This window comes from Hyperolius riggenbachi, chromosome 10, assembly GCF_040937935.1.
Source record: "Hyperolius riggenbachi isolate aHypRig1 chromosome 10, aHypRig1.pri, whole genome shotgun sequence".
Taxonomy (NCBI): domain Eukaryota; kingdom Metazoa; phylum Chordata; class Amphibia; order Anura; family Hyperoliidae; genus Hyperolius; species Hyperolius riggenbachi.
The window spans coordinates 29,501,265-29,527,020 of NC_090655.1; the positions used below are offsets into that span (position 1 = coordinate 29,501,265).

The 25,756-nt window shown below is 43.3% G+C and overlaps 1 protein-coding gene across 1 annotated transcript; it reads right to left on the minus strand.

Annotated features, from left to right (window-relative positions):
• On the minus strand, positions 1–24,990 carry LOC137534127 (C-type lectin domain family 2 member B-like). Its single transcript, XM_068255500.1, has 7 exons — positions 24,907–24,990; positions 16,918–16,976; positions 16,820–16,848; positions 12,627–12,734; positions 8,360–8,538; positions 3,428–3,525; positions 1–1,552 (listed from the first exon to the last, which is right to left on the minus strand). Exons 2-7 carry the CDS (start codon positions 16,956–16,958, stop codon positions 1,414–1,416), a joined length of 594 nt encoding a protein of 197 aa, XP_068111601.1. The 5' UTR covers positions 16,959–16,976; positions 24,907–24,990; the 3' UTR covers positions 1–1,413.
• Positions 24,991–25,756: the final 766 nt, after the last annotated feature.

The window sequence follows — 25,756 nt, forward strand, 5'->3', positions numbered from 1 at the left end:
TAAAAATTTACAGCTTTAGCCCTGCTACCTTTATTTCACAACAGCTGATGAAATACACTGTTTACAATTAATTACAGAGAGAGGTGAGGTAAATGAAAAAAAAGCAACGCAAATTTGTGAGCCACCATCGCCATCTTGTGGTAACTTAGAAAAATAACATGTTAAAGTTACTCCTGAAGAAGGATTCAGGTTCAAAGCCACTTTAATTCTTCATAGCAGCTCTCATTGACAGCATTGGTGTGCACAGAAGCCAGAAGAGGAGGATACTCTTATTGCCCTCTGTAAGGCAGCCTTTATAGGACCCCTCCAGGAAAAAAAAATTTGCAGTTAAAATCTGACAGAACAGAAAGGCTAGTCCATCTCCTCATGAGGGATTCTCAGGGTTTCTTTTGTTTTTAAAAGCAGTTCCTGCATGGCAATTACCAAGTCTAGCTGCCAAAATAGTGTGCAAGCGAGTAGGGAAGCTGACTGATATCTAACTAATTTGGCAGTTAAACTGCCGTTCAGGAAATGCTTATGAAAACAAATAAAACCCTGCCATGAGGACATGGACTAGTTCAAAACCTGTCGGTTCTCTCAGATTTTTATGGCGTATGTTTTTCACTGGCATGGTCCTTTAAGCCATTTCTTAATTCATAATATGTTTTGAGTCACATTATGCAATTGGTGAAAAGGCGGCCCCTTGCGATACATTCTTTTTGCTGAAAGAATTTTAAAGGGAACCCAATGTGAGAGGCTTATACAGGCTGCCATATTTATTTCCTATTAAACAATGCAAGTTGCCTGGCTGTCCCCCTGATCCTGTGTCTCTAATACATTTAGCCATGGACCCTGAACAAGCATGGAGCATATCAGGTGCTCTCACTGAAGACTGGCTCGATATCACCCTCACCTCGGTTTCACTTTAAATTATGAGCCTTAAAGAGAACCTGTACTGAGTAAAAAATTTTAAAATAAACACATGAGGTAACTTCAAATGAACATTACATAGTTACCTTGCTATTAGTTCCTCTCAGAAGCGCACCATTTTCTTTTGACAATGATCCCTTCGAGTTCTGACAACATTTTGTCAGAATTGAAATTTATCAGTTGCTGTCAGTTATAGCTGAGAGGACAACTGATGTGCCAAGTAATGTCTATGTTTTCCTATGGCTCAAGTGGGCGATATGACAGTTTAACAGTGTGCTGACCAGAAAGCTGTTATGGGGGTAATGACCATTTTTAAAATGGAGGACCTAGAATTCCCTTGATCCCAGTGGACAAACAGGACGTGGGAAAGGAGAAAGAGGTTGAGGAGTAGACTACACGGGAGGTAAGTATGACCTGTGTATGGTTATTTCACTTTTAATTTTCAGTACAGGTTTTCTTTAACTATACCAACTCAGGGCCAGCTTAGAACTGTTAAACTCGACTTTAACAAACGTCATATTTCTGCCACATTTTTAGTGTGTCCGGCTTGTTACAAATCCAGTATCGATCTGCGTAACAGGGGGCGCTGGTGACCCGCTTGTGGCTGAGGAACACGCAGGATGACGCCCCATGGATAGTGAACCTGCGGGGAGGAAGCAGAAACAGCTGGTAGTGATGCTATCATGTCACAGCACTGAAGAAAACCTGTACCATGTAAAATACATATGTATACATCCATTTCGGATATGCATTTGTCCCCAAATATAATGTACTGTAAATGACTTATTTCCTATGTAGCTGCCACTTTTAGTGGGGAGTAACAGTCTGATGGTTGTAAGCCTCTTTCTGATAGCTTTTTGGACTAGAAGGTTTAACAATTATCTTTCAGGTCTGTTTCTTCCAACTCAATCCCTGAGACCCATGGCCGCTGTCTTCCAGTGCATAGCCCCGCCCCGTTGTAGAAGAGTGGCATGGCACTCCTCTATCTGAGGAAGTGCCCCGAAAGCGTCACAGCCCTTTCCTGCAAGGGGGTGGGGTTATGTGCTGGAAGTTGCGGGGCTCAGAGATCAGGAAGTTGGAAGAATCAGACACAGGAGGTAACCAGCAAGAACCTTTACCTAAACTGTTTAACAATTTGAACAGAGGCGCCAAAAAGATAAGATCAATTTTTAAAAAGTTAAAAAATGCTTGGGAGGCAGCGGTGGACTTACCTCCTTTAAGCAGACACAACAAGCTGTGTATTTCAACAAAAAGGATATATTTATTGGTACACTCCAAGGGTTAATTCACAACGCGTTTCGCAGGCCAAAAATTGCTTCATAAGGCAGTACACAACAGCAATATGTCAGGAACACACCTGGCGCCTTTGCCCTTGGTGGAGGGGGATACCCCTTTACCTTCACGTCTACAGAGAGTGACTTCTTAATCCTGAGTGAGGACAGGCCAATCTCCTCACCTGCCTTTACAGTGGTTGCCTGGAGGTAACCCTGGTTTGTGAGTATACATTTTACTCCTTTCCATTATATCAATTGCCTTGATATACTACACTATATTGGGCTCTCGGTTCTCTTTTTATATTTACCTAAAATGTTGGCCAGCCTGACTTTTTGCATGCACACTATTTAGGCATTTGGATTGGGCCACTACTGTGCTGGGAATGTTTTTAAATTCAAACACAGTAACCAAGTAGCTCAGGGTGACCCAAAAACACAAGGAGAGTATAGGGGACTAAAAGAGACCAAAAAGCCATCCTACTAAAAAGCAATGCTTAGGTTGGTTCTTGGTTGGTTGGTTGGTTGGTTGGTTGGTTGGTTGGTTGGTTGGTTGGTTGGTTGGCTTCTATCGCAGCTGAGAAACTCTTGTGTGTGTACAGCTGTCCCCCAGGATTTTTTCCTACAGAATGAGAGCAGGGGGTGCAGGTCAAGGCAGAAGGGGTTAACTCAACTAGGCAACCACCTCTCACCAACACCCTCCAAGACAGTCTCCATCTTCCCTATACTTCCTCCTTCTAAAGTGGAACTTCTGCTGTGAGGGCGGAAGTGACAGGAAAATGGAGAGCAGGGTGGAGTGCATTGGTAAGAGGCAGCAGTCTTGGTAAGTTAACCCTTTCTGCCAATCTATCTCTATAGGTGCAGTTTTACCCAGATACGCCCCTGTATGGATGTGAAGATAATGATGTCCTACAAAATGATCTCCCAGGCTGTGAGGGTCAACTGGGGTAGGCAAGGGAAAGGGTGTAAATATTGGGGGGCCCCATCATAGATCCGCTGGGGCGTGCCATGATTTGTAGTTATGCCCCTGCTCTGCAAGGTGGAAGGTGACTAGATCGGGACCCCATAACCCTCAGGCCCCCTCCCCACGGTGACAGGGATCACTGGAGGCTATGGTTACACCACTGATGGCTGCAGTTGTTCCATTTGATTAATCATTCCGCTGCCAGCCTACAGAAGGTATGTTCATAAATGTACAATTACTATTTGCACAAGAGACCTTCATGCTCAGTATGAATAAGACTTACATGCTGTTAAATAGGGATCCATTTGCCCACTTCCATTGGTCCTCCTTCTTCAGGCCAATCCAGTGGTAAGACGTAATCTCCAATTCCTTCAGAAAAGCCTAGTTAGTAAAGAAAACGAATGAAAAGCTCTCTATACTGGCATGTGTTCTATGTGTTAACGCAAACCTCAACGGAAGTACAAGGGAAAAATTGCCTGCAAGATGGAATTATAGCATATCACAATCTCTACTTGTAAAATGTTAGTTTTGACCACCAGAGGGCGAAATAACCACACAAACTGTGTCTTGCTGTATGAGGAGAGGAAACTTGTATGCTGCAACAGATGGTCAATTCTGAAATTGGCCACAATTCACTAAGATCATGCTGGTAATAATAAGGCAAAGGGAATCTTATCACCACACATTGATCGGTATTTTAGCGCTGCGTAATATGTTGGCGCTTTATAAGTACAATAACTAAATAAATAAATAATTTTAAGAGTGAATTCATTACAGAAGCTTGCCTTATTAACTTGTAGACCAAACTCCCTCTGTGAAGGGAAGCTTTCACATAGGGAGTTTGGTCCTATCCAGTCCTTAAGTTATCACCTATGTTGTTAAAGAGACTCCGTAGCAAAAATTGCATCCTGTTTTTTATCATCCTACAAGTTCCAAAAGCTATTCTAATGTGTTCTGGCTTACTGCAGCACTTTCTACTATCACAGTCTCTGTAATAAATCAATGTATCTTTCCCCTGTCAGACTTGTCGGCCTGTGTCTGGAAGGCTGCCAAGTTCTTCAGTGTTGTGGTTCTGCTATGAACTCCCCCTTCCAGGCCCCTCTATGCACACTGCCTGTGTGTTATTTAGATTAGAGCAGCTTCTCTCTTCTCTCTTATCTTTTACAAGATGGATAAATCGTCCTCTGAGCTGGCTGGGCTTTCACATACTGAAGAATTACAGACAAGGGCTAAGCTGTTTGCAGGAAGAAACGAGCAGCCTGAAACTTCAGTGCATGAGAACAGGGGGAAAGAAACACACAAATGATCTCTTGAGATTCAAAAGGAAGGGTGTATACAGCCTGCTTGTGTATGGATGTATTTTCTATGTGTGGACATACTGTACATCAACCTACTTCCTGTTTTGGTGGCCATTTTGTTTGTTTATAAACAAACTTTTTAAAACTGTTTTTAACCACTTTTAATGCGGCGAGGAGCGGCGAAATTGTGTCAGAGGGTAATAGGAGATGTCCCCTAACGCACTGGTATGTTTACTTTTGTGCGATTTTAACAATACAGATTCTCTTTAAGGTAGCCATACACTGGTCGATTTGCCATCAGATTCGACCAACAGATAGATCCCTCTCTGATCGAATCTCTTTGAGATTGAGAGGCTCCCTTTGCCATATCGACTTGTTCATTTGGCACTTTTATTGGCCTGATGAAGCGGGCTTGGACCCGCGAAACGCGTTGCCTGTGCTAAATAAAAATCTTTTGTCATATACAAGGATTTTGTTATTGAGGTAAGCCACCTCATATTATTTCCTCGATTTTAAGCTGTTTTTAGATGCTTTTATTTCAACCAGGGCGCCTCTTTACCTTTAATTGTGCATAGCTATACCCCCAAACAATTTGTGTTTGAGGGGTGGTGACAGACCACCTGTGGGTGCCCCACAGTGGACACCTGTCCCTACTTTTTCAAGGAGAGCGACCACATCCAGGTCCCGGCTGGGACTACCCCGAGTGGAGTCGGGTTTATGGTCTCCACCTGCTTCCTACGGTTGGTTGCCCTTGCTACCTCCTTTTGTGAGTAGTAATTTACTGAAATTCATTTTTTCAATTGCATACTAACATACTACACTATTGGGCTACCGTATTTGTCTCCTATATTTTTTCCCTGCAAGGTGCTGAGACACCCCCACTACACTACTATAGCAGGGAGGCAGTCTACTGTCTTCCCACCCACCACCAGAAGGCTCCGCCTGTGCTTCCCCAGATGTCGCCTCTTATCCTTCTTCCCTGCTTATCAGATAAGCAGAGCTGTGGTGCTGGAAGCTTACCTCCTCCAGCGCTGAGTCCTCTCTGTCTTCCTCTGCTGCAGCCACCTCTGTGCTGGACTTTTTCTGCACATCACATAATGTTATGCAACATGCAGGAAGACTCAAGACCAACAGGCAGGAAGTAAGATTCCAACACCACCACTGCACTTATCTGCTAAGGAGGATGCGTGGAGGCCACTGGGGGAGCTTAGGAGGGGGTCCTGCAGGAGAAAGGGAGGTAAGGGCTTTTTCACATTAGGCAACGCATGCAAGAATCCGATTTCATGCACCTGTTGAGTGACATTGGGAAGTTGCAATGCAACGCTGATTAGCAGTGGTAGTTATAATTCACTCGACGGGAACCCGCTGCAGCTGGATGATGCAAAGTTCCCAGATGCGTTACAACGTAACACTCTTGAATGCTTTGTCTAATGTGAACGTTATCATTAAAGTCACATAGACTTTTATGTTACCTTTCTAAGCGCAATCTGAGAGCGATACGTCAAAATGCACGGATCAGCCCCTAGTGTGAAAGAACCCTAAAGAAGGAGTCTGAGCCTCGATTTCTTGCGGGGATTGCATGATGTAGGGGAAGGAACTGGTAGGAACTTGAGAGCACTCTTTATGGGGATTGCAGAGGCCTCATATGATATTGGGAGAGAGAAAAGGTGTACAGGCTACACTTGTTATTAAGGGGGGGATCAGGAGGTGTGCCAGCTTGCCAGATACTTTACATGTTATAGAGAAGGGGAAATACGATGGCCAAACACAGGCTGCAGAATGGTGGCAGCACTTATCACGGGGGAGGAGAATGGTGGTAGCACTTGTAATTGGGGGGTGGGGGGGGGGTGACAGCACTCGCTAGGGTATGGGTGGTGTATGGTGAGCACATTAGTAGTGGGGGGAACTATGAAGGGTGGGGGGGGTCAAAGTAGCTGCTCCTGTTATTGGAGGGAGGTGGAGTAGTAGTGTAGCCAGGGGGCCCCATGATACTAATTTACACCCCTGGTTGCAGGCCCAGATGTCCTGGCACCCTAAACTTCACCATCCAGGGACCTAAAAACCCCCACCGACCCGCACCACAAGTGTCCCAGCTGTAACTTTTCCCGTTAAAATTGTTAAAAAGGGGGAAGTGGGTGGACTCACCTCCCTTCTGAAAAAATGACCAGACAACGGGCAGGTTACTTCAAGTTTAAAGTAACATTTATTATGAGCTCCAAAAGTGCAACACGTTTCACGGGTAACAGTCCCGCTTCTTCAGGAAAACAATTTTTGGAGGGAGCAAAGTCGGGTCAAGAGCCAGATATAGCGCCTCTGTATATATATCTGGCTCTTGACCCGACTTTGCTCCCTCCAAAAATTGTTTTCCTGAAGAAGCGGGACTGTTACCCGTGAAACGCGTTGCACTTTTGGAGCTCATAATAAATGTTACTTTAAACTTGAAGTAACCTGCCCGTTGTCTGGCCATTTTTTCAGAAGGGAGGTGAGTCCACCCACTTCCCCCTTTTTAACAATTTTAACTAATTTTACTCTACTTGGCGCCTCTGTTATACCACATAATTGTTTAGTCCACACTTGGTGGAGGGGTGTTTCCCCATTTCCTTCTATCTACAGAGAGCGACTTCTTAACCCTGAGCGGGGTCAGGTTACAATTCTGCTTATCCAGTGGTTGCCTTGGAGGCGACCCGTCCTTGTGAGTATAACCATTGTGTGTGTTTGCATCAGACATCACCTCATTAACATACTACACCATATCGGGCTCTCGGTTCTCCCCCTTTCTTTCAAGGTAACTTTTCCTGTGCCTGTCTAGGTAGCTACAGGTGCCAGATTATACCCTCCATATTATGTAGGCAGTGGTGCCCCGACTGAAGAGAGATCTGGTCAGTGGAAGGCAGAGAGCTAGGTGATTAACCTTTCATTTACTCTGCATAGGGAAGGAGGGAGGTAGGCACTAGAGGAGGGGAGTGAGAAGCCTTTCCACCATCAGGCGCCTGTAGGCACGTGCCTACAGTGCCTTATGGGAAACCCGTCCCTGCCTGAGTGCATGCATATATTCTAACATATACAAGCAAATAGAAAGCAACCCCAAAAAAGGTGCATTATTGATCCTGGTAATGTATAGACTTAAGTCCAGAAACCCACTAGGAGCGATTTTCTGAGCGGTTTGCGATTTGAAAAGCTCTTGCAAATGTAATGCTATGGGTGTGATCCCACTTGAGCGATTTGATGTTATAAAAATCCCCCATTGCATTAGCAAGAGCTTTTTCAAATCACTAGCGATTAGAAATCGCTCCTAGTGGGTTTCTGGCCTAAAACTAGTTATTTCTTCAACAGAAGTGGTGTTGCCATTTTAAAGTGAACCTCCGGACTAAAAATCTACTCAGCAGAACTGAAAAGGCTTGGTGTTTCTTTAACAGTTTCACAGCATCAGAACTTTGTTTTTCTTACCAAAGCATCATTTTTAGCTGCATTTTTAGCTAAGTTCCACCCAGCAAAGAAAAAAAGCCCAGGCTTTTTTTCCCTGATGCTGTGCAGAGCATGATGGGATTTCCTATATTGTTATTCACGTTGCCTAGCAACTGGGAGAGATGCTCAGGACACAGGACAGTTGGAACTGTATCTCATGCTCCCTGTCACCTCCTTTCAACCAAAAAGATGGCTGCCATTATGAAATCAAGCATTTGCCTGTTCTTTTAAAACAGGGTGGGTAAGAGATTATATTACCTATCTATTTTAATTAACATAACTAATGTGACTTAATGACAGTATGTTTGTTTAGGCTGGAGTTCCTCTTTAAGTCCAAGCTAGATTTCAGTTTATGATGCAGAGATTGCCTAAGGTGGATTGCTTTCAGTTGGGTGGTTATTATTCATCTAAGGTAAATGTCTGCTTAGAACACGTCAGATTGGCTCACTCACCAGCTCTTCTTCAGAATCAATCAGGGCCAGTGATGCATTGTGGGAAAAACAGAACGTCCGGCTCTTATGCCAGTCCTGGAAGGTTTCAGAGAAATAGTAACACTTATTCTTATACCAGATCCAACCATCTTCACATGGAGGGGGCGGGGCAACCTCTGGGCAAAAACAGTCCTTCCTCCCTGTAAAGGATGCAGAATAATTAAATTAGTGCTTGTGGTCTCCTCACCTCCATGCATCACAGAGTGTGCAAAAAAAACATAAAAAAAACCCTAGTCCTATCATCTCTGCCGTCACTAGGGGTACACATGTAGAAAGTGACCTCAACTTACAGAAAAGTGTTTACTAACTGGTGACTACTGTCTCTACCCTCACCTGAGTCACACTGGAGCACAGCAATGATTGCTGTAAGGTTATTACAGGAGCTGTTTGAAACTTTGGTTATGTTGGTAGTAACAACATTATTACTTTAAACTGCAGTATAGTAAAGCAACCATAAGATGTCACTGTCTGTAAAATGAAGTGAAGATCTCTATGGTATTGTGACTTCCTGTATTCACTGTGTGTTCCTCCCTGTTCTTAGTAAGTTGCATTACCTGATAGTGGTGTATGATATCCCTCTGCATGTTTTTTCTACAGAGTACAGACAAAGAGTTCTAACTTGTTATACTGGGTTCCTATCTTTGTGTACAGAACAATATGCTCCATCTTGTTATAAGGCTGCATGTTGAGGCTATCCGTGATTTGTAAAAAAAAGTATTAATAAAAAATACTGTACACGTATGCAACTTCATTTGTTCAAATGCTAATGCACAAACCTTACTGCTCTTGTTATGGTTTGATGTGACTAAAGTGAGAGTTGCAAACTCTTACTACCTAATAGCAGTTATTTGTCTTTCGCTAAATCTAGGCTAAGACTGCAGGAACATTTACACTTCCCTATAAGGATTAGTGACTGCTCTCCTGAACGTGCGTGAGTGCAGTCACCGTGGCAGACTCCATCCCTCTTGGCCAGCTGACTTCAGGCCAGAGGTCATGCTTGGGCATTGTGGGATGGAATTTCTCCACTAGCAAACCATGTCATGCCAAACTACCATCTCTACTTCCCAATAATCTCCATCCCAGGAAACCTCCAGTAAGTTAAACACATTATATTCTTGGTTTCATCATAGCATTTGCATTCTAATGCTAGACACTTTGTGATAGGTCAGGTAAACAATCAATACCTTCCACATTTTGTATACATGAATGTATCTGATGCTGGCGTCGCCCAGAAGGTTAAATAAGCATTTAGATATGGCCTTCAGATCTGTCTTATTGAACTTTCTCCAAGAAACCAAGCCAGGGTAGCAATCCGTGCCATAAACAAGGAGAGCGTGCTGCCAAATCAGGAAATGCTGTTTAGGGCCCGTGTGTGAAGTTCCTCTCTACAGCTGGTATCTAAAGTATTTTCCAAAGAAAGCAAGAGAAGGAGAAGAACTAGTGGAGCACTCAGCCTTTGCAGCAGAAAAAACCACACCTTTATTCTTCAAATCGGTAAAAATATTCAGCATCTGTTCCAAGTGAAAATCAATACCACTTTCCATGAAGCAGCCCACATCATATCTCAGACCAAGTGAGAAGACAAGGGGCTCAATTCACAAAGGCGTGGCAACATAGTTAGCACCGCCTAACAGCTTTGGACGTGCAAACTAGGGTGCTAAGTAGCTTGCACGTCTAAAGTTCTTACCGATCGCACGCGCAATGTTTAGAGCCGCGCTGTGTGCTGATAACATTGCACCGTCCGCTTGGACAGTGCAACGTTTCGCACGCACCGGTGCGCTGTTATTGCTGTGCGGCGCTAAACTTGCGCATATTAGCGCGGGAAGCAGTTGTTTTCTGTCCTAAGTGCCTCTTCACTAGGGTGTTAACACTTAGCACCCTTTTGTGAATCGAGGCTTAGGAGGTGAAGAGCTTGACATTTTGCGCTGTCCTTTGCGCTTTTTCAAGAACCTTGGGTTAACCCTGCACATCTAAGTCTTGTAAGCTAATGCTGTGATGTGGGCTCCTTCACGGAATATAGTATTGGTTGTCACTTGGAACAAATGATGAGTATCTCTACCAGAGGAGTAGCTAAGGTTTTTAGTCCTGGCGACAAAGACAGTTTGTGCGCACCCCCACCCCCCTCTGGATAAAGTGGGCGTGGCCGCAAATCAGATGTGGTCAAGGTCATGGGTGGAGTCAAATGTACAAATGCTGCTTAGATAGCGGGATGTACACCTTCCCCCATAGATACAAATATTTGCCCACCTTCCTGCCATTTAGATGTGCCCCTTTTCCCCGTTCAGATTGCCAGATGTGCCCCCCTTTAAATAGCCAAATGTGCTCCTGTTCCCCCCATTCAGATAGCTAGATGTGCCCCCCTTTGAATAGCTAAATGTGCCCCCCTTTAAATTGCCAAATGTGTTCCCCCTCCCCCTGTTTAGATAGCCAGATGAGCTATTTGTTAGATAGCCAGATGCACGCCCTTTTAAATACCTAGCTGTTCCCCAGTTTTACTGCTGCTGTTCATGCTTTTGTACTCCTCTGCAGAGGAAGGGAGGGAAGCGAGGGCACCTCTCACACACGTTGGGGTGCAGCGGCCATGCTAAGCGTCCTTTCAGTGCTGTACCTGGGGACATATGTTCCCCCTTGCCCCCCCATAGGTAGGCTTCTGATTTCTCCTGATTTGAAGAAAAGGTGAGGTTCACCCCTAGTTTCTCTCACTCTCTCTCTATTGCATTCTGTGGCCAATGCTGGCTTGAAAATAAGTGAGTAGGGTTAGAGTACTAACCTGGAAATGATTAACGTGAACCCGAGGTGAGAGTGTTATGGTTGGATGGAGGCTTCCATATTTATTTCCTTTGAAACAATACCAGTTGCCTGGTTGATCTTCTGGCACCAGTAGTGTCTGAAAAAATCATGTGGCAGTCAGAGCACTTGATCCGCATGCTGGCTCAGGGTCTATGGCTAAAAGGATTAGCGACTCAAGATCAGGGGGACATCCAGGCAACTTGCTTTGTTAAAAAGAAAATAAATATGGCAGCCTCCATATCCCTCTCACCTGTGGTTTCCTTCAAGACTGTGCTTCAAACGGCAGCGTTGTTTGAAGGTGTGCAGGACCATTTCATAATCTTGTTAACACTACTGGCATCTAAATTCATCCGATACCCACTGTATGCCGTACCCAAGAACTGGCGATTTCTAAGTCCAAGGAATCTGAGTGTCACCATGGGCAGCATTCCAAAGGTATTTGTTAAAGGGAAGCTAAACCGAACCTAAAAAAAAAAAAAATAATTTAACTTACCTGAAGCTTCTACCAGCCCCCTGCAGCCGCCCTGTGCCCACGCCATCATGGAAACAGTCCTCCGTTCCCCTCAGCCACTCAGTTTTGATTTTGGCGACTGGGCCAGTCAATGGTCACTGCCCCTGTGCAGCCCTGGCCACGTGCATCCTCAATCACACTCCCACTGCTGGTAGAGTCCTGCGCACTCGAGGATGTGCGCGGCCAGGGCCTTGCAGGCACAGTGGCCCAGTAGTCAAAATCAAAACTGAGCAGCTGCATGGGACCGGAGAATTGTTCCGTGATGGCGCGGGCACAGGGTGGCTGCAGGGTACGTGTAGAAGCCCCAGGTAAGTTAAACTCTTTTTTTAGGTTCAGTTTAAGTTCCCTTTAAAGGAACACTGTAGGGGGTCGGGAGAAAATGAGTTGAACTTACCCGGAGCTTCTAATGGTCCCCCGCAGACATCCTGTGCCCGCGCAGCCACTCTCCAATGCTCCGGCCCCGCCTCTGGTCCACTTCTGGAATTTCAGACTTTAAAGTCTGAAAACCACTGCTTCTGCATTGCCGTGTCCTCCCTCCCGCTGATGTCACCAGGAGCGTACTGCACAGGCACAGACCATACTGGGCCTGCGCAGTACACTCCTGGTGACATCAGCGGGAGTGAGGACACGGCAACGCAGGCGCAGTGGTTTTTAGACTAAAGTCTGAAATTCCAGAAGTGAACCAGAGGCGGGGCCGGAGCATCGGTGAGCAGCTGCGCGGGCACAGGATGTCTGCGGGGGACCATTAGAAGCCCCTACAGTATTCCATAGACCTGAATAGTGTTGCAGTGCAAGGTACCCAACATTTTGAGTCGTCAACGCGTCTCTTTGTCAAGAAAACACACAGAGAATTATATGCACTGGTTCATTCATAACAGTTCCATGCACATATCAGGGGCAGCAGCAGGGATCTGTAAATGGACTCGCCTCTGACAGAAACAGCCATCCACATCGCTGTAAGAAGAATCACATTTGTCACAGCAAATGAAACTATAAAAAAGGTCAGATTTTTCCGTCGACGTTCCTCCTCATCATCTGGAAAACCGAAAATGAAGAAACATTACATTGATGCCATAAATACATGTTAAAGTGTTCTGAAAGTCAGCATTTCTTCTTTGCTCTAAAAGACTACAGCCTTAAACCTCCTAACAGAAAATGTAGCAGAACAGCATTCAAACAGTTAAACACATCACATTGTTCTGCAGTGGAAAGCCCCTTCAGCTTATGATCCGCATCCAAAAAGGAGATAACATTATCTTTTGTTTACATTCCTCTGGTGCTACAATTAGTTACAGCTAGCCACGTGCAGAAATGGAACTGCGCAAAGCTGGCAAGCAGAGACAGATGAGAAATTATCACTAGATAGCTGCTGTATTTATATATTCAAATCTAATTAATAAAATGCAATGGCAGCTTTCAGAGCTGATAAACTGTACTGTGGGACTTGTAAACAAGCAATATTACTTGTGTACAATAGCAAATATGGTAACTAAATGGGTAATAAAAAGTAGGAAAACACATTTTTATTGAATATTGATCGGAGTTTTATTTCGCTTTAAGGTTGATCTCTAGAATCGCAGATAAAAATAATGATGTACTCAACCCCAGTTCATCACAACTTGAATCTTCAATCACAAAAAAAGGATTTTTATTGCTTCCCTTGTGGTCAGACTGAAATTCAACAGCCTAGTAATAAACTTTAATTTCCATTACAGCCTAAAATGTTGATGATGCCCAGATTATAACTGTATGGGTGCCCTCTCCCCTTATTCGTTTGTTTGCTGCACATTATCCCTCCTACCCACTCCATGGAACTGAACATACTGTATAGATACTGGTAAATGGAGGAGCACCAAACTATAAAACAGTTAAAGGACTTATGTCCCCCCCCCCCCAAAAAAAATAAAAAAGTTAGATACCTGCATAACTTTGGGGAACACGGAGGACACCGTCCTATGCGGAGTGCGCAGCCGCAGCCAGTGCCGGCGGCCATCTTTATGCAGGCAAGAGAGCCTGACCCTGGCCGTGGGGTCGTGAGCCGTTCAGGGGGGGCTATGAGTGGCGGGGACCCGGCAGAACGGCACGGAGGGCATTACTTGGATTGCAGTGTACTTTCTTCTATACTAGTAGTGTGCGACATATACTGGCTTGGTAGTTTGTGTGTTCTTGTCAATGGATTGGTTTTGCCAGTGTCTGCACCTATTTCTTGATAAATACTGCAAATATAGACATATTTGATGTTAATTAAACTAATTTATGGTTATCTGTACTATGAGGTTTTACCTACACAATCTGCTCATAGTACTCAGTATCTGTTCACCCTCATACAATATGGAAGTGGTAAAATTAGTAAGTGATTGGCCAATCAAACTTGAAAGTGTGTACTGGGCTTAAAATGTTAGAAATATTTTAAACTTTAAAGTGAACCTCCGGACTAAAAATCTACTCAGCAGCACTGAAAAGGCTTGTGTTTCTTTAACAGTTTCACAGCATCAGAACTAAGTTTTTCTTACCAAAGCATCATTTTTAGCTGCATTTTTAGCTAAGCTCCACCCATCAAAGGAAAAAGGCTGGGCTTTTTTTCTCTGATGCAGTGCAGAGCATGATGGGATTTCCTATGTTGTTATTCACGTTGCCTAGCAACTGGGAGAGGTGCTCAGGACACAGGACAGTTGGAACTGCGTCTCATGCTCCCTGTCACCTCCTTTCAACCAAAAAGATGGCTGCCATCACGAAATCAAACATTTGCCTGTCCTTTTAAAACAGTGTGGGTAAGAGATTATATTACCTATCTATTTTAATTAGCATAACTAATGTAACTTAATGACAGTATGTTTGTTTAGGCTGGAGTTCCTCTTTAAGGACTTTTAGAATATTTTCTAATATTAAAGTGAACCTTCCTTCTGTCTTTAGCCCCCATCAGATATGTAAGTAAGCTTCCTCCTTGGTTGCAGAGAGTTCCAAAATAAGGCAATACTATGTACTTGCACTTACCAAACACTTGTGCCATTCTTGTATGGTACTTCTACCACCTCATGTGGTACTTCTAAGCAGTCAATTAACCGTTAAATCTGTCTGATGTTGTTTCCTTTGTTGCACCTTTCCCTGGGCTCTGCAAAGTCTCTTCAGTCCCAGGAGTAGGTGCTGCACTCAGTCGTACATTTCATGTTCTGTAAATAAGGAAAATAGTCTATGGGCCTAACTGTGTTATCTTTTCTCCTGAGCTTTCTCCCGGGAGTTGTTTTCACACCCTACACCTATAAAATGCCTTTACAACCTTTACAAAGCAAAAGCACATTTAAAATAAATTGTCCCGACATCAACTTAAGACTGGTGTTACGTCCCGTAGCCATTTTAGAACTTTTCACTTTCAAAGGCGAGATATTTTGTAGATAAAGTGAAACATCATCTCCTGGAAGAAAATTAAAGTGGATTCGAGATGAACTTTTGCTCATTGCATAATTGTGTTCCTTTCCTATTGTTTGTAGGGCAGTCCTCCAGCCAAATACTTTTTTGTTTTTGTTTTAATACTCTAATTCCCTATAAACTAAACAAGCCACACCCACAGGTTTTCAGAGAGCCAAGGCACTTTCAGACAGTAGCATGGGAGCTCAGTCTGGGAAGGAGGAGGGGGAGGTATTAGTAGCCAGAGATTTCAGAGGCAGAGGGGAAGAGGGAGGAGGAGGGGGGGGATTAGGTTTTTTGCTCAAGATGCAGATAAGCCTGCCTCTGTGTAATGTTTACAAACAGCATGGCTGCTGTCATTGTGTCACAGGAAGAAATGATCATTTTCTAATAAAGCTGTTTGCAGCTAGATTCACTGTGTACACTATCTAACTTTAGATAAGATATATAGACAAGTTACTTGTTATAGTTTGTTTTTCATCTCGGATCCGCTTTAAGAGGAGAAAAGTCTTGTGAGAAAGCAGTAGCAGAAAAAAACGGCACCGGCTGAGGGTGGAAGAAAAGGGCGCCCACATAGATTCTCATGCAATTATCATTAAAGGTGGCCATACACTCTTTAGATTAGCAGCAGATAGATAATCAGTAGATTTTCTGATCTATCTGATGTGTTTAAAAACATTTTTTACTAGGAACAGATTTCCAATAGATTTCAGTTAGAAATCTATTGAAAATCGATCTGATGGCATTTTGTTGCCATCAGATTTCCATTAGGTCCAATGCAAATTGATAAGTCATCTCCAGAGATAAGCCAAATTTTTCAAAATTTTAGATCCAAATCGGCCACAAATCGATTGATTGGTCAATCGATTTGCGATCGATCAATATCATTAACAACATTAGAACATTAACGTTTTTGAAGTATGTTATCAATTTAGAAGCTTGCAACGTTATAGTTTTTGTCATATTATATTGTTTGTATGTATAGATTTTACGTTATCAAAGATATTATCGATTCTATGTGGAAAAGGGTGTTTCTGCAGAGGGAGTGGTTAGGGTTAGGCACCACCAGGGGGGTGGTTAGGGTTAGGCACCACAAGGGGTGTGGTTAGGGTTAGGCACCACCAGGGGGGTGGTTAGGGTTAGGCACCACCGGGGGGGTGGTTAGGGCTAGGCACCACTGGGGAGGTTAGGGTTAGGAACCACCAGGGGGGTGGTTAGGGTTAGGCACCACCAGGGCGTTAGGTTTAGGCACCACTGGGGGGTGGTTAGGGTTAGGCGCTACCAGGGGAGTGGTTCGTTTTAGGCACTACCAGGGGAGGGTTCTGTGTGAAAGTAGGGTTGGGTTAAGCAGTATTGTTGAATTACGTATGGTTAGGCACCACCAGGGGGGTGGTAAGGCTGTAAAGCGCTGGGATCAACTGTATCTTTCCAGACTTTCTCCATTAGGCCTGGGGAACAGGCCTGATCCCTTGCTGCTTAATTGGTATTCATTCTAGCGCTGGCATACACTTTTGGACATATGGGCAATGGTTTTGCATGGGAGAGAAGCAGACAGACGCTTGGGAAGGGGAAGACCCAGGACACTTAAGACGTGAATGGGAATATAAGGAAAGGGGGAGGGGAGCTTACACAGAGAAGAATTAAAGGAGAGTAATGTCAGTAATGTCAGTATACAAGACAGTATACTTTGCATATTTGTTTTTATTATTATTTACCTGCAATATTGCTGTACCATAGAGTGAGTCTGTAAGAAAAGGAATCACAGTCAGCTATTAATGAAAATGAAAGACAAAATTGCATGTAGTTCCCTTACCTGAACAAGTATTGTGTTCTATAGCGAAGGTTCAAAGACATCAGAATAGCTCTGTAGTTCTGTTATAAAGGAGATAAGGAAAATATAATTGTTTAGATATATAACAATGGAAAAGATGTTTTAATTCTTCCTAGGAACATTTTTTGGTTTAGCCAGAGAACCTTACTACGTCTGTCATTTCACTGTGGGGTATATTCACTAAATTGCAGTAAAGTGTAACTTGCAATAGACACAGGCCTGGTCCGCCCAGGATGCCAAGTGAGGAAACTTCCTCAGGCGGCAGAAGTCTGGGGTAAGAACTAGGCAGAAACAGGAAGTGATGAGAGTGCCTGGCCAACCTATACTGGGGGCAACTGTACTTGGCTAACCTATACTGGGGGCAACTGTACCTAGCTACCAACACTGGGGGCACCTATACCTGGATAACTAACTATACTGAGGGTGTTTTTTGGGGGCTCACTGCAGCTATAACGTGTGGTGCAATTTATCGGGTGCTGTGAGGTCATTACAATTGGGGGGGGAAGGCACCCTCACAAGGTTGCCTCAGGCAACAAAGTCTAGAACCAGCCCTGGATAGACATATTATACATAGTATTCGGAGGTGTACAAATGTTCGGGATTATTAAAGCATTACAGTACATAACTAACTATTGTTTGTTACTAATACTAACTTAACCCTCCTGGCGGTCTATTAAAAACCGCCAGGGGGCAGCGCAGCATTTTTTTTTTTTTAAATCATGTAGCGAGCCCAGGGCTCGCTACATGATAGCCGCTGTGCAGCGGCATCCCCCCACCCGCTCCGGCGATCTGCGATCAGGAAATCCCGTTCAGTCATCGACGTTGTGACGTCAAAGGGAGTCCCAATCCACCCCTCAGCGCTGCTTGGCACTGATTGGCCAGGCAGCGCACGGGGTCTGGGGGGGCAGCGTGGCGTGGCGAGCGGCGGCTAATGGGCACGGAGCGGCGGCGATCGGAGTGCACACACAGTGGCAAATTGCGCGTGCAAAAGTCCACGATCGCGTGAATCGGCGCACTTTGCGCTCGCAAAAGTCCGCGAATGGCACTTCACGTGCTAACTGTTTAGCACACCCGTGCTAAACAATTTGCATGGCTTTGTGAATCAAGCCCAATGTGTGGTGACAATATTTTATTTGGAAATAAAGGGGTATTTTTTTCAGCTTTATTGTTCACTTACACTATATCTCTTATTACAAGCCCTTATTTGAAAAAAATACAGTAATATACCCTCATGGCATGCATATTAAAAAAATATGAGTCCCTAAGGTAACTATTTATGTATTTTAATTAACTGTGACTTTTTCTTTTAGAAGTTTTTTTTATTTTGGTAACTGTGGGGGGGGGGGGTTGTAGGGGTTAATTAATGTGGTATTTATTTATTTTTATTTAATTTAATGTTTTACTAGCTGGCCACTAGATGTCCCCCTACTTTATTCCTGTGTACTGTGAACATTACGCAGTAACCAAGGTGTGTGTTTACTTCCACTTTGTTAATGACCACCAGCATCTCACTGATGCCGGTGATCATTGATTACAGGTAGTTTGATCAGCTTTGGAAACACCTGTTCCCATTCATCGTTCAGTGTGGTTACGAGGAGCGCGAGCCTGCATGCTGCGGGAATCACGGCGGAGTATGTATATCTACGCCCTGGAGGCTAAGGTGAAGTGTCAAGGGGGCCCTAGATATACTGTCTTCAAACCAGAAGCTGGTTTACCCTACTAATGCATATATGCAGTATTGCGTTACACTCTACTTATCATACACATTTCTGATTGCTGAAGTTTAGTGAATATAGTCATAATTGCTATGCATGTTGACTAACCCAAACTTGTTCACTGAATATTCATTCCAACAAGAAAACTATCTTTTTTAATGAAAATTGCTCTCTTAAATATTGTGAAATGTATTTTTGTCTTTATAAAAAAAAGTAATACAAGAAGTGTTTGTCAATGTCCATGCTTCATAAACTGAATGATATTGGTAACCTCAACATAGATTAGGTTACAGAGATTAAATTACAAAAACAACCAAAAACAATTATAACATTTTTAGATACCTTCAAGTCAGACAAATAATTCAATAAAACAGTAAAAAAAAAGAAGTTGGGGTCACTCACAGAAAAATGTAATGAGTGAAACAAAATACCTCAAGGACTTTAGAAACTGGATTAATGGTGAATGATTTGCTTATAAGCCAGGAAGGGTGAGGTCTGGGTCTGAAAGTAGAGCAGAGTTGTTTATAGGGGCAAATGAATCAGACGGGGACTAAGAGGACTCATCTCCCTACTTCTAGAAGTTTGTTATTCTCTTAGATAATGGCACGGGGGAAACCACGGAAATGAGGGGGAAAATGGAAAAAGTAGCAGAAGTCAATTTTGAAGGAGACAACTCATCCAACAAAAATGAGGGGTGGTGGTGGTGACAGAAGTGGAATGTATGTGTATCAATTTTTGATTGACTCCAGCTCATGGTAACCAATTCAAAATCTACAAAGATTATCATCCTTTTTGAGGAGACCACTGCTCAAGGAAATATATACTAGTACCTGAAGAAGTATAAGGACCAGGAGTTTAGGTAACAAGCTGAAGCCTAGTATAACTGAAGCTCTGCCAACTTTCAAGCAATGGCCAGGTCTTTAACCGTTTCAGGACGGGCCGCCTAACCCCCCCTTAATGACCAGGTACTTTTACATGGGGGGTGCGCATTTGGGGGGATCAGGCAGCCTGATTCTCTTAGTGCTTGCTGGTATGTGTCCCCCTGTGTGGCCAGGTGTCCCCACTTTCACCAGCAGCCGTTACTCATCTTCCAGGCTCCCGCGATGAGCTGCCGCGGACACCTATGCTCTCTCCGACATCCCCGCTCGTAGTGACTCTTAAGTCCCAGGTCGCGGCTTGATGACGTCATCAAGCCATGGCCCGGGACTTACATCACAACGAGCAGAGATGTCGGCAAGAATGGTGGGGAGCACCAATCGTCGCAGGAGCGGCAGGGAGGTGAGTGAATCCTCTTCTTTCCCTCCTACTGCCGTAGCTGTCAAATTGATCACTATGATCCGCCGGCGATCGTAGTGACCCCGTGATCAGCAGCCATATGCGATGGCTGCTGATCACTGAGAGGAGATGTCAGCTGTCATATGACGGCTTAATCTCCCCTCTCAGGTGTGCATGAACACGTCGGGGAGCAGTAACGGCGGTGGGCGTAGATGCTACGCCACATCAGGCTAGGACAGCCACAAGTGCAGCGTAGGATCTCATGCAAGCGGTCCCCAAATAGTTAAATAGGCAGCTTCCATCTGCTGCCTGATTACTCTTGGAAAGAACTACAAAGGACACCTGGTGGTGGGCAGTGAAATGGCACAATAGTCTAAGTCCAAGATACCACCCGCAGGTAGAACAGAGAGTCTTCTGTAACAGCCTCAGAAGGGCCACCTGCTGACACCAGTAGGTAAGACAGGGACTTACAGGATTTCTAAAACATTGATGTGTAAATGAAGGCTTTGGTTTATGAATTATCTGGTATAGTATTCACCAGTAGTGTTATATACTGTGACAGTTGGCACACAAATACTTCGCCAATACTAACGCTATGTGTGGGACAAACATTGTGCATATAGCACAACTCGAGTTAGCTAGATTACACTGGCACTGGTAGCAATGCATGTGTTACACTACTTTTGTGAGGCATGGTAAACTAATAAAGTGCTTTATGCAAGAAGCATAATGCTTGCATTGGTACCAGTGCGTTTTTTACCTAGGTAACCCAGGTTGCGCTATTTGCACAATGAGCGTTACATACTAGGGGCTAGTGTCGGTAAAATGACCATGCGCACAGCAACTTTACCAAAGTTTAGTAAATTAACCCCACAACGACCAATTGATTATTTATATTTGGGAACAGGGAGAAATTGGCAGTTCCCCTATTCAAGTCGCACCTTAAATGACGACCAACAGAAGTGTGCAGAGCCCCCTACTGTTGGTAGTCATTTCAGGTGCAGCCTGATAATGAGCACTGCCAATCTCTCCCTGTTCCCAAAGAAAAATGTGTAAACCATTTTATGGCCAGCTGCCCCCAGGTTCACACTATGTTTTTTTGTTAATTAGTGGTTAGGGTCTCTTCCATGAGGTGGAAGTTTCTAGTACAGGAACACTGTGCGCGCAAACTGTTTTTGGAAGCCAACATCCTCCATTTTGTTGCCTCTGTTTTGATTGCAAGTTGTATAACCTGCCTATATTTAGGCTCTGCACATCCATGCAGTTGTTCATTCAGATGCAGCATGTCTTGGGAAGTGCTGCCACCTCCTCCTGCTGTACAGAATTGGATTATTTATGGCTGGTCTATATCTTTCTATATATGTTGGTATTGGATAGAACAGATTGCTTAGCACATTATGTGCAGCATGGCGTAATTAGTAAAAGTATTAAACTTGTTGTCTTTTATTGCACATGGCCTGGTTGTTTTGTACGGCGCAGGAGGAAAATATTATTATATGGCCAATAACCCTACAACTAAGAGATCATGGGGTTGATTCTCAAAGCTTTTCTCTCTCACATTACTTATTATTTGCCTTAACTGTAATTGTATTATATTAGATAAAAAGATAAGGAGAGATAATTCAAGATTATTATTATTATTTATGTATTTATTTATTTATTTATTTATAAAGCGCCAACATATTCTGTGGCGCTGTACAATGTAAGAAAACAAACAAGGGTTACATAATGATACAGACAATGATATACATCAAATATGGACACTGGTACAAAATACAGAACTGGTGAATACAATAGCAGATTTAGCATGATGACTAAAATGTATAACAGCGTGCAAGCTATTAAATGAATAACATTCCAAGACACAAAATGGTGAGAGCCCTGCCCTTGCAAGCTTACAATCTAAAGGAATGGGTTGGAAACAAAAGGTGGTGGAAGTACACAGTATATATACAGGCAGTGGGTGATTAGGTTATTTAGTAAGAAGTAAATCTAGACGCGAGGTTAAAGGGTGCATGGCCTAAGATAGAGCATATGCTTGTCGGAAAAGGTGGGTTTTGAGGGAGCGTTTAAAGATTTTCAAGGTGGGAGAGTGGCGCACGTGCTGTGGAAGGGCATTCCAGAGGAAGTGTGAGGCACGAGAGAAGTCTTGTACACGTAAATGTGAGGAGGTAATTGTAGAAGAGGATAAAAGAGGCTCGTGTGCAGATCTGAGATTGCGGTTGGGTTGGTATCTGGAAACTAGTGCAGAGATGTACAGGGGAGAGAGATTGTGGAGATAAGATGAACATATAAGGGCCCTGTGAACACATAAGGGCCCTGTGACATCACCCTTCAATTCCTCTTCATTTTGCTGCAGATTACCATTAGGCCCTCAGACACTGAGTGAATTCTGAAGGCATTCAGCACTGCAGGCAAAGTCACCTTTTGGATTGGTTCGCAAGTACGCACACAATACAATTTTGATTGTATATACAATCTATATAATCCAATCTGCAATCTCGTGTAGAGATCAGGTAAGCTGCCACCAATTTGCTTTAGCATGGGAATAAGCAATACTAACCCTAGCTAGTCCTGTAGGAAAAATGTTTTTTTTCAACAACCTTTCTAGATATAACAATATATATTAATAACAGTTATGTTAACGGTCTCTGCAAAAGGCATGATTCCCTTTGCAGAGGATATTCAGAATAAGCACTTAGACAAATTATTTTTAATCGTTTATTTTATAATTAAAATAAATGTATAAATGATTACATGGAAATTTACAATAATTATGTAACATTGAACAGATTGATATAGTAAAATAATAGGAATAAAAGTTGAATTGGTAACCGTATAAAGTCCTAGCAGTCTCGAGAATTACCGATTGTGTCCTTTGATTATAAGTCCAAGAATGTTGGTAAAAAGTCCTTTGTTAATAGTGCAAGATGAAAGCCCAGGTCCAATTGGGCTAGCAAATCCGTGATGGTATGGATTGGAAATGAAGGCCCCTGATAGTCTGTGTGTCCAGAAATGTAACCATTTCTCTGCTGGAATTGGAGAGTGTAATGAGAGATGGGCAGTCTTTGCCATCTGACCCTGTTCTACCCCTCTCATTAGTGCAGAAAGAAATATGAATTATATTCCTCATGTTCTCTGGTGTTCATAGATAGCAAACACGGGTCAATTATTATGTTTCAGAGAAAACCATATCTTTCTGAGAGAAGGTGGAGGCACTTTCAGGTTGCGCCCAGCGACCATCTAGTTATTTTTTATATGACTGGAATTTATGGAAATATAGTAGGTAGAAAAAAACAAAGTCTTGTAAAAGTAATACCTTTTAATGGCTAACTGATAAAGTTAAATAATGCAAGCTTTCTGGGATCTAGTCCTCTTCTTCAGGCATATACGGTACAGAAACATTTTTACTACTATCATTATGGAAATATAGTAGAAATTAATATTATTTATTTATAGTTTAATTAAAGGACATTTGATTTTATATCCCCCTCGACAGGACATGGGGGAATGTTGCTTTGTCAGTTAGTGGTTTACGACAGGAATCTGGTTTGTGGTTTCCTGACTTCCTTATTAGTATTCTTATGAAGTCCATTTCAGTGAATGTCTGAAGAGTCATTACGTGGGGAAACCAGGCCTGCTAGGAAGAAGTAATGGATTCATGGTGACTTTTCTGGTGAACACTACATTTCCTGTACAAAGCTCTGAATTGTCTTATCTGACTACTGACAGAAACACTTTCTTTTTAAACAAAACTAAAACATAAAAGGGAATTCCGGAGCACACCTTTGTACATGTACTTTTATGCGAGGGACGCTGGTGAATCAGTCAGAGGCCATTTCATTACATTTTCTTTTTTTCCCTAAGTTTTCTCCTAAGAGATAATTTCTTATCTTCTGTTTCAAATAATTTTTCAGCACCCTGCAATTGAAAAAAAGCTTTCTGCTCTCTGCACAATTGTTCTAATTACTGCATCTTTTCAGCCACTGATAAGGAATTATGCAAAGTTTTGTAGACAAAGATTTGTAGACAGTCCCTATTCAGTGTGCAGCAGGGTCTTGTGTACAGCGCCCATCCCCAAAACTCTCTACTGCTCCCCAAGTGATCTGTACTGTAGGGATGCTGGAGGAGTCTGCAGAGCCAGTTCTGCTCCATCAGAGGTGGACAGAGTGAGTGTTAGAAGCTGAGGCTGGGAGCACACTCAACTGTTTTTTGTATGTGTTTTCTGCACACCATGGGCTCGATTCACAAAGCGGTGCTAACCCAGTTAGAGACTTTAGTCGTGATAACCATTGCACCACGCCGCTGAAAAGCCAGTTTAGGCGTGATAAGTTTAGATAAGTTTAGATCGCGCACAAAGTCCCGCACGCAAAGCAGCGCCATTAAACTCTATGCGAAGTGCACCAGACTTTGCTAGCGCAAAACTTTTGATCAGCTGTGCACTGCGGTGCTAACCCAGTTGGTGCTTAAACTTATCACACCTAAACTTATCACACCTAAACTTATTACGCCTAAACGTATCACGCCTAAACTGAGTTTAGGCCTGATAAAGGGCTTTTCACCAGCGTGCTAACTGTTAGCACCGCTTTGTGAATCAAGCCCCATGTGTGTATGTGTGAAAACATGCACGTTTTACCACAGAAGCTAATGCAATTGATAGAGAAAATGCCTGCGGTGCTTCACTGCTGTCTGTTTTTATCTGCATGGGGAAAACACATTCAAGTGTGCACTAGCCAATTGTATAACATTGGTTCTCAGCTTACCTGTGCAGAAAGCGAAGGGGGAGGGGGCCCCATCCAACGTTTTGCAGGGGGGCCCAGTGATTTCTAGTTATGCCCCTACTTATACTTCCAATGTTTTGCATTAGGCAATAAATGTTATCTTCCAAATGCAAAACTCTCTGCTGTAACTGATGGCTATCAAGGTACAATGCTCTACTACTGAACACTGAAAAATAATAGCAGAATAGAGATAACCTTACCGGGTTCCTCTGCTGTGTGCTGTGCTTCCTACCTCGGCTGTCTGTAACACATGGCACACTGACCTCCCGATTTATACATATACTACAGTGTAAAAATGCTGATGTAACAGTCACATGCTGCTGGGTGTGTCATGTTTATACACGGCTGTTATAGCAACACAGCAGCATGTAATGCTCTTTGCTCTAGAGATAGTAAATGTTCATTCATGCTTGTAGAAAAAGCCTCAGTAATCTGTTTTTACTCTACAATAATAGATTATATAAGGCTATTTATCAGTATGTATTTACATTTAGTAAACAACTTTGTAGTATACAGGCAACATAAAGAGAGAGTAAAAAAAATCTTTAAATTTGAAGAAAATAACTTTTTTATTTTAACATTCAAAAATAAATAAGATCAGAACACCCCATATCCAACTTAAAGTGAACCCGAGAAAAAAGAATCAAATTAGCTAAACAATTGGATCTGTCCTCCTACCCTCTTTCCCTGAAAGTAAGCCGTGACAGGAATTTCGAGCATGCTCAAAATATAAGCCCTACCCTGAAAGTAAGCCCTAGGGGCAGTAAGGGGAAAAAGTTTGGCAACTTGTGTTTCTACAGGAGCCGATGGTCTCACGGATAGGACCAAGGCTCCGTCATTGGGCCAATCACTGCAATCGCAGTGATTGGCCAATAACAGAGCCATGGTCCCGCCTATGAGATTATCGGCTCCAGTAGACATACAATAATGCTGTACTTCTTCCCCATAGGCTGCAGATCGGGGGCACCGAAGCATGGAGCTGAGGGGGAGGAAGAGGATTAGGGGGACATTGCAGGACACGGGGGACAGTGCAACATGGAGCTAGGGGTA